Source organism: Dendroctonus ponderosae, unplaced genomic scaffold (assembly GCF_020466585.1).
Source record: "Dendroctonus ponderosae isolate FM_Combo_2020 unplaced genomic scaffold, Dpon_F_20191213v2 Dpon_F_20191213_5, whole genome shotgun sequence".
NCBI classification, from domain to species: Eukaryota; Metazoa; Arthropoda; class Insecta; order Coleoptera; family Curculionidae; genus Dendroctonus; species Dendroctonus ponderosae.
The window spans coordinates 13,916,462-13,925,525 of record NW_026018715.1 but is presented as its reverse complement, the minus strand read 5'-3'; the positions used below and the strand labels follow the sequence as shown (position 1 = coordinate 13,925,525).

The following is a 9,064-nucleotide window of genomic DNA, read 5'->3' as shown; positions in this document are numbered from 1 at the left end:
AAAAAACCCGAGATATTTAGGCGCGTTTGTTCAATTTGATTTCAGCTTGAACCGACTCGAACGAAAAACTGTTGATATTTAAGCTGCAAAACATGTTTGAGGATTGCGCAACTTTACGAATTCGACTTCATATTGAAGATAAAGCTGCTGAATGAAGTAAACTATATTTGTTTAACTTAACGGAATAAAGCTTCTGGTTGTTTTTTGGGGAACCAAGCGATGTAAGCGAGCTGCGCTCCAGATTTAAGCGGTAATATTTGCGAAGTATCGATAGCATTGTCGTTTGATTTGTGGTCAATGGTCCTCTTAAACTTATACAACATTTGCACTCGCAGATTACTGAAGAAAATAAACCAAACGAAGTAAAAACAACGCTTAAAGTATTACAGTATCGAAATATTGAAACCATGAAAATGATTGTTCGTTGCCTAATTAAGCTGGGACTCAAGTTCTTGTTTCAAGCTTTCGTAATGCGATTCAAACGGCAAATTATTTTATAGATTGTTAGTGCGGTGAAAGTCCCCCCTGTTTCAATTACATATTTTAATTTGTGTAACTTGGCGTTGCTCGTGTATGATTGGCCGCGCTGTGCAATCACAATCTGAATGAAATCGACTCGAAGTGTCTTCATTGCGGTGCCCGTTTGCCTCATTTCTAACTAGATAGGGACTCAAATAGTGCCGAAAATGCGTTGCAAAGAGCGTCCGAACAAAAGCTGGTTATATTAAGAAAAACCGGGATCGTGACGCATCGAATGATCTAAGTGGACGGTGGTGGTGAAGTCACAAAACGAATCCAGCGACTGGGCAAGTGGAGGTGTTCGATCCGCAAACGCAGTTAGAAATAAAGGCATTTTGACCTCGTGCACATTGCATATCAGGCCCCACTCTCATAGTCCCAAACCGGCTTTGTCTGACCCTCCCGATATGTAAGTGGTAGTACTAAAAATGAGTAAGACCGTGCCTTTCCTTGTTTTCAGCGGCGCGGCAGGCGCACAGCGGCGGCCGCTAAATGCCTCTTCTTCTCGGTACTAATAGCATGATTGTTTTCACCAAAGGTTCGTCTCACAGCGACAAGGAAGTGGACCCCAACACGCCTGAGAAGACTGTGCGAGCCCCCGAACGGAAGCGCAAACGCAAAGCGGATGACGCGGGGGGCGGCTTGGCTGGCGGGGGAGTCGTCAAGGGCGGTGGGGGAGGCCGCATCCCCATCCCGCCGCCCGATAAGAAAATCAGCGAGTACTTTAAACATTCGGGCAGCAGTCCCATTCGGCACGGCGGTGCCAAAAGTCCTAGTCCACAACAACCCTATCCTATGGTAAGTCCCATGGTAAGTAGCCGCGTCAATTTTAGTAAGCAGACGTCCAGAGTTTGCCGCTGCGGAGCTTGAAAACGGCCCACTTTTTTCCAGTTACCTCCATCCCCGCAACAAGTGGGGCTTCCCTCGCCCGTGACGACGGGGCCTTTCGACTTCATCACCTCTTCCCGGCAGCCTCATCCGAGGTTGCCACCCCTATGTATGGTTAGCAAATTTATACAGGTAGGTGCTAACCAACTTCGATTCCGCCGCAAACCCTCATTCTCCCCTTTCAGACTGAATTAACGTGTCAGCGGATCACCGAGTTCGAGACGCAAGCGTCCTCCGATCTGGAGGTACGGAATAATAAAATCGAAGAACTGACGCGGACGAATGAAGAGCTGAGGCATCAGATTTCGACGCAACAAAAGGCCATCGACCAACACAAACAGCAGGTCAACAAATGCATTGAGGTAATCAGCGGCGAAGAGCGCGCCAGGCGAGTTGGTGTGTCCAAGCCGTCCGGATCACCAGATTTCAATTCTTAAAAGCCTTAACGTTTTCCACCTTCAAAGAAAGACTTTTGAGTCTCACGAAAATTCACCCCCAAAGAGAGTAATGTTCATGTGATCAATACCCAATCCGTTGTTGGGCCCTTTTCAATAGAACTCGAACTCTGCTGCTCCTCAGGAGACAAGCAAAGTTGCAAACCTCCAAAGCCATCAGCTCAAAATGTTGATCAATCCACTGCATAAACCCGACTACTACAACTACAGAAGTTGTGAACATCCAAACTTGAACACACCGACTGCACAAACATTCCGCAAAACCCGCAACTAATGGCCTTAATGTTTTTTGCAGGTTGTTAAAAAGTTACTAAAAGAGAAAAGCTCAATAGAAAAGAAAGAAGCGCGCCAGAAATGCATGCAGAATAGATTAAGATTGGGACAGTTCGTGACGCAGCGGGTGGGTGCCACTTTTCAGGAAAACTGGACGGACGGGCACGCGTTCCAAGAGCTGGCAAGGTGAGTGATTGAAGGTGGCGCATCCACCGACTGTGTGAGTAATTTGTGGGGGATTTTAGGCGGCAGGAGGAGATCACTGCCGAGCGGGAGGAGATCGACCGGCAGAAGAAACTGCTGCTGAAGAAACGGCCGTCGAACAGTGAGGGCGGCGGCAGGAAACGGAATAATTCCAGTGCCCTTCACAACGGCACCACGACGGATAGCGGGTTCCTCAAGCCGGACGCCGTTCCAGGTTCCCTGACGTTGCAGGAGTATTACGAAGCGGATGAGATTCTAAAGCTGAGACAGAATGCCTTGAAGAAGGAGGACGCCGATTTGCAGCTCGAGATGGAGAAATTGGAGCGGGAGCGGAATCTTCATATTAGGTCAGTTGTGAGTGTGAGCAGTGAGTGTGAGCAGAGTCCTCACTGGTATTGTTTAAGGGAGTTGAAACGTATCCACAACGAGGACCAATCCAGGTTCAACAACCATCCGGTGCTTAATGAGCGCTACCTGCTGCTGATGCTCTTGGGCAAGGGTGGCTTCAGTGAGGTCCATAAGGCGTTCGACTTGAAGGAGCAGAGGTATGTGGCGTGTAAAGTGCACCAGCTCAACAAAGACTGGAAGGAGGACAAGAAGGCAAACTATATCAAGTGAGTTCGGTGGTAAAATCATTTGCTAGACCTTATTAGCTTGAGATAGATGAAATAGTATGATGCTAACCACGATCCAGATCAGCTGTGATGGTCAAACTTGTTTCAAGACGGGACTGACTAGCTCTTATGAATGCAGTCTCACTCTCCTCTCTAGCGACTGTTTTAAGCGTTTGTTTTCCCTTGTTCCAGACATGCTTTAAGGGAGTACAATATCCATAAGGCGTTGGATCACCCCCGCGTAGTTAAGTTATACGATGTGTTCGAAATAGATGCAAATTCGTTTTGTACAGTTCTAGAATACTGTGATGGTCATGATTTAGACTTTTATTTAAAGCAGGTGAGTGGAGCGATTGCGACAGTTAGTCAGAATGATGGGCGTTTAATCGTTGATTCCAGCATAAGACAATACCAGAAAGAGAGGCGAGATCTATCATAATGCAGGTAGTGTCGGCGCTCAAGTACCTGAACGAGATCAAGCCCCCTGTGATTCACTACGACCTAAAACCGGGCAATATTCTGCTGACCGAAGGGAATGTTTGCGGCGAGATCAAAATCACCGACTTCGGTCTGAGCAAGGTGATGGATGAGGAAAACTACAATCCTGATCATGGCATGGATCTGACGTCGCAGGGCGCCGGCACATACTGGTAAGTGCTTTGAGCTGAAGACCGAACTTTCACAGGCGACCGTCGTTACAATGTGTTCTTGCTTGTTGCAGGTATCTACCTCCAGAGTGTTTTGTAGTTGGAAAAAATCCGCCAAAGATATCGTCGAAAGTGGACGTTTGGAGCGTAGGTGTGATATTTTACCAGTGCCTCTATGGTAAAAAGCCGTTCGGGCACAATCAGTCCCAGGCCACTATTTTAGAGGAGAACACTATCCTAAAGGCGACTGAGGTTCAGTTCGCCAACAAGCCCGCTGTGACTAATGAAGCTAAGGTAAAGGGCCGCAGCCCCAATAGTTCAGTAACGCACTAATCCCGCAACCATTTTTGAGCAGAGTTTCATACGAAGCTGCCTGGCTTATCGCAAAGAAGATCGTATCGATGTTCTGTCGTTGGCCAAACACGAATACCTGCAACCTCCCATGCCGAAGCACTCGCGGGTGACTTCCAATCAAGCTCAGCAACAGCAGCAGCAGCAGCAACAACATCAACAGGCCAGTTCCTTTTCAACGGGCATCTTCGGAGCGATGAACGCTTCGTCCTCATCTTAGTGCAGTGCTGTGTTCAGAAAGTCATCCAAGTAAGACTGGCTTCAAATATACAATTTACGGAAAGGGTCGCGAGTTTTCGCGTTGCACCACAGACTATGTGCCACATAGCGGTGTTGTGCGGCGTCTAGGAGATTGTATAAAACCACCCAAAATGTTGTTGTTACAAGTTGTTTTAGTGAGAAGAACCCAGTTGCGAGACAAAACTAGGACGTCAAATGTCGCGAGGTACATTTGTGAGCGTCACATTTTCCATTTCTTGTTGCTTGAAACGCTTACTTTGCGTTCACGTGTTAGGTGGGGCTGGTCGCCGAAGTTTCCGGTGTTCCCAAATAGACATTCATTCGTAAGTTTCTTTCACTAATAAAGAAAACTTATCCTAGTCATTATAAAGCGGGCGTTCGGCCGATGCAGTCCTTGCTGGGGGTTTTCATAGAAGCGGTTTCAATAGACGTGTTTTGTTGTTCTCCCAACATTTTTCGCCGGATTGGTTGGTTTAGATGTAGCTAAGCCTGCTAATACTTCTGCGATCAGGGCCCAGATTAATAAAAAACCTGAAATTTTCAAATTGCATGCTCTCTCGGCAAGGACTTTGTATGCCCAACACCAGGTATAAACAAAAATAGATTATTCTCAACGCAACAGTAAAATAACCATCCAAGTCCGTTGAAGCATTTATTTTTTGCAAGTCAATGGATTTGGTCGGGAAAATACTCTTATTAGAGTAACAGCCTGACAATCTGATGGTGCAGTTTTTTACAACCATATCCAACCACCTTGAATAAACGACTCGAAACTATTGAGCATTCAGAACGTATGTTGAAAAGCCAACCACTCAGAAAAAACAACAATGTTATCAAACACAGTGTAAAATAGTGTTCGCCATACGAGGAAAGTCTTTCAGAAGCTCCTGAGAATGTTGTTCTTAAACAAAGGCCTTTTTTAGATCAAAAAACCGAAGCGTTTGTTTCACTTGGGCTCTTACAATAACGTTGACGTTAGTTCTGTGTTTCATTAAACAAGCTCTACTCCAGTTCGATTAAAGTACGTAGTTTCGCCACTGTTCATTCACCACTTTACTCATTACAATCACAATTTACCTTTTGCCCCATTATTCAGTCACATTTTCTTCACCCGGTGTGGAAAGTAATAAGCGTCGACTTTCGTCTCTAGTGCCGTAATGTACTATGAATAATGGGAGGAAAGCTAAACGTTATTGTAATGGGCAAAAGTGGTTCGTTCTTAACCCATAACAGTGGTGAAGCTACGTACGTTATTATGGTGCCACCATGGGATCAAGAAAGCAGTATTCCACACTAAAATTGATCAAAAACGCAATTATAACGAGAACTACATGTTAACATTGAGACACCTACTGTTGAACTTCTTTACAAACTCGGTCAGAGTTTGCACGTTTTCCATTGTTTCTAGTCTTGAGCTGTAAACCGGGGTGTATGTGTTTCTCCGCGATGGATGAAAGTTCATGTTTTTGTTATTTGAATCTACGATCTGGTAATATTCGAACGATCTCAATGCGTTTGAGATCCTCGCGTCCTGGTAGATCGATTGAATAGTTCTGCGATAGTAACGTTCTTGCAAATTGCTCTTTTTATGTCATGCGGAAAGCCTGATTACGAATAGCTTCAGTAAAAAATCAACGCAAAGTTAAGCGAAAAGGCAACAGTTCCTATCAAAGAGCGGCCGCTCCAGCCCCACTTACCACGTATCCATCCATGGATACGTGAAGTTTATAATTATGACAGGATATAAGTGCAAATGTGTTTCCTTTTTAGGCATGAAACTGTACTGTAGAGAATGATTAGAGGTATTTTATGAAGTGGCCTTGCTTTATGGCAATTTTCGTTTACACTCATTTCATATTTAGACTTAGAACAGCTTTTGTCATATCGTGGTTTTTTTCTAATGCATTTGGCTCATCGGGGTAAATTCCCACATCGAGCCTTCACTGAGCATCCAGAATATGGCAAAATCTGTTATGAATCCCGCTGTAATAATAGGGCCAGTTCCGTTTGCACATTGTGAACAGAGTTGGCCGATTGGAACTAGATCCGCAGCATCTTATATATTATTAACATTGATCTTTTGTTGATGAAGTTTTTTTATTATTGTTCTATGAAACGACTTTTATTATCGATTGCAGAATTGTTGCAGCATTCGCTACCAGTTTAGAATTTACTGTTAATTTCCTTTTCTTCGAATTGTGGATTTTTGTTTTGCATTTCTCGATTGGTTATTGGTTTTTTACCTGTCTTGGCTTTTTCACATTTGTCGTTATTGCCTAGGAACTGATATTAATGCCACCAAATCTCCGCAAGGAGGGACGACAATGTTTTCCTTCCGACATCGGAGCGTAGTCGAATGCTTAAATCTTGTAACTCATCGTATATTCAAAATGATTTGTTCTTCGGCACTAAGCTTATCAATATATTGTACATAAATACTCTATTTTGAATATATCTCGATAGGGTTAGATGAATGGTTATCAGTATCAAATTTAGGCATTGCCTACATGAGTTTTGTACGACAATTCTTGGTGCTTGGATTTGAGGCATTTTTATGGTATTTCTTTATAAATCTCTCTTACTCATTGCGTTTTAGCAATCTTTGTCAACTTATACTCGTTTCGTATACAATTATAAACAGTTTTACGCTAGAAAACGTTAAGTGAAGCACGGTTTTAAGTAGGAAAACCATTGGATTGTCTTACAAAATTTCTGCACCAAAACGCGATCTGGGCACCAATGCTGAATCCCATGGCGAAAAAGTGCTTTCGGTCAGGTTGTTTTTTCAATTACTGTATATTTAGTGTATATTACACATTGTTAAGGTCGCCGAGAGCAGGTTTTGGCCGGGATAACCGGATCGATCCAGTCACTTGTGATTCCCCAGGAAAACTCATCTCTCATGGTTAAAAAATGTTCTTTTTTCCGAGTTTTCCCTAAATCAATCACTTGGACTGAACCGCAAATCACGTTACTGTAAATACCAAAATATCGCAAACAATTGCTGCAACATACTTGAAAAGCCAAACATGTCCATATTATAATTGAAAACTCGCAATTACAAAAAAATACATGTTACTTATTTATACTGTGCTGTTCGTGTGGAGTGGCCGGCCGATGGCTGCGGACATTGTGATAAGAGTAGGAAAATAGTCATGTTTAGATGCAAGCAAAAAATGTATCGTTATATTATTGTTTATGTACTGTATCTATACATTATTTTATACAAGCGTTCACATTTTTCTTAGGTATATTTTACCGTTGTAAATACAGTATGTATCAAAGTACACAAATAAGATTTCAAAATTTAACTTAATTTATTTTTCTCTCCGATTCTAAGAAATATAAGTTTTAATGATTTAATTAGCAAGGTCTTTGATTTGGTTCGTCACCTGGCAAAGTGGAATAAAAAAAATACATTTATGATCGCATGTAGCTGGGTATTGGGTTTAAACGGTTTGTTAATAAAAAAAAACATTAATCCAATACTGTTCGAAGAACACATCGTTTACGCACATACAACACACAAGTTTCCTTCGACAATCAACATAAACCAGTAAGTAACAAAAATAAATTATCTATTGATAATCTAAGTAATATATTTGGCTTTCAGATCACAAACAGTCAACGAACGCATTTACACGATCTTCTCTTATTTAGCAGTGACACTTAGCTGATGTATTCCAGTTATGTAACCGTCGATTGTAATAACTCGGGTACGAGTGCCTGAAGTGCCAAACATAAATAGAAGAAAATCCACACTAACACATGAAAAACAGGAGTAATAGTACAAACAACAAACGGAAAACTGGTAGAAAAAATAACAAGTTGAACAAATTTAATATGTAGCCTACACATTACCATACCTAAAGTGGAGGTAGTCCTTGATTAATCCTTTCCACAGCCCCGTCAAAAGGACAATATTGAGCATCGTCGACGATCATGCGACAAGTCTGGTTGATTGCAATGATTAGGGCCATAACAACGACCAAAATGATAACAAAGAGGAATGTCGCTTTGAGTGAGTATCCAAAGTAGCTTGTGGAAGTAAAATTTCATAGTTTCCCAGCCTCAACAATAAACAATCTGCAAAAATACCTTCTGTTTTTGTCTTTTCCTACCGATGTTGCGGGCGCACTTAGTATCTTGTTAACATCGGTTTGATCAGATTGGGACGCTATCCTAAAAAAAACAATACCACCATTGGTTTTTCCATTTTCCACACTTTTCCAATTAATGTACCTGGAAAGGACTCGCAACCCTTCATTATCCTGCTGTAACATGGCCATATGGCTGATCATCAAATCCCAACACCACTTGATGCGATGTTCCGAAATCAATACGCTCACTTGTCCGGCGTTCTGAACCAGCATTTTCACACGCTGTTTCACTTCCTCCAGCAAAACATGCACAGGAATTATTGGCTCTGATGTTCCAATGCACACATGATCTCTAAAAGTTGCGCTTTTCAACTTCCGGCCGTGTTAGATTCACTTGCGCGCTTACCTTAAACGGTGAGATATATCGGTGATGAGGTCCAACAGCCCTTCGTACTCACTGCGATACATCTTAGTCTCTTTTTCTATTCTCTCTGTGATCGTGCTGCAGTGAGCCATTAGCTGAAGCGTCAACGCTCTCACCATCTGCTCCAACTTGTCTCTTCCCAGTTTTTCTCTTTAAAAAAGCAAGCATTTTAGAGCGGGCATGTTTTGATGAAACACGGCGAAACGCGGGCCTCACCTGGACCGGGGACTAGATTCGATCCAGTCCAGCTGACCAACCAGCTCATCAGCAAAAACCCTCACATCCAAAGAGGGGACATCAAAAATGTCCTGCGAAAAAAGGCATATGAAAAAAAAATTACGATTAATGT

The 9,064-nt window shown here is 42.8% G+C and overlaps 2 protein-coding genes across 8 annotated transcripts in view; one reads left to right on the top strand and one right to left on the bottom strand.

The window, feature by feature from the left end:
• LOC109545446 (serine/threonine-protein kinase tousled-like 2) overlaps positions 1-7,557 on the top strand; it is a 51,270-nt gene extending 43,713 nt beyond the window's left edge. For 2 of the 4 annotated variants that reach the window (XM_019916150.2, XM_019916151.2), the window contains 10 exons: positions 1,058-1,317; positions 1,411-1,539; positions 1,593-1,769; positions 2,158-2,321; positions 2,381-2,686; positions 2,744-2,953; positions 3,146-3,293; positions 3,353-3,603; positions 3,675-3,894; positions 3,956-7,557. In XM_019916150.2, coding sequence (XP_019771709.1) covers positions 1,058-1,317; positions 1,411-1,539; positions 1,593-1,769; positions 2,158-2,321; positions 2,381-2,686; positions 2,744-2,953; positions 3,146-3,293; positions 3,353-3,603; positions 3,675-3,894; positions 3,956-4,171 — 2,081 coding nt within the window. In that variant the 3' untranslated portion in view covers positions 4,172-7,557. Of the gene's footprint in view, positions 1-979; positions 1,330-1,410; positions 1,540-1,592; positions 1,770-2,157; positions 2,322-2,380; positions 2,687-2,743; positions 2,954-3,145; positions 3,294-3,352; positions 3,604-3,674; positions 3,895-3,955 lie in introns of all 4 variants that reach the window. The other 2 variants (XM_019916149.2, XM_048667019.1) reach the window with 2 other exon arrangements.
• Positions 7,373-9,023, bottom strand: LOC125502391 (the record flags this gene model as incomplete). 4 transcript variants are annotated; one of them, XM_048667023.1, is given in 6 exon segments in its annotated part: positions 7,373-7,583; positions 8,058-8,232; positions 8,290-8,373; positions 8,434-8,643; positions 8,698-8,865; positions 8,932-9,023. In XM_048667023.1, coding segments are annotated over 5 exon segments (729 nt in total), but the record flags the coding sequence as incomplete, so codon positions are not given.
• Positions 9,024-9,064: the final 41 nt, after the last annotated feature.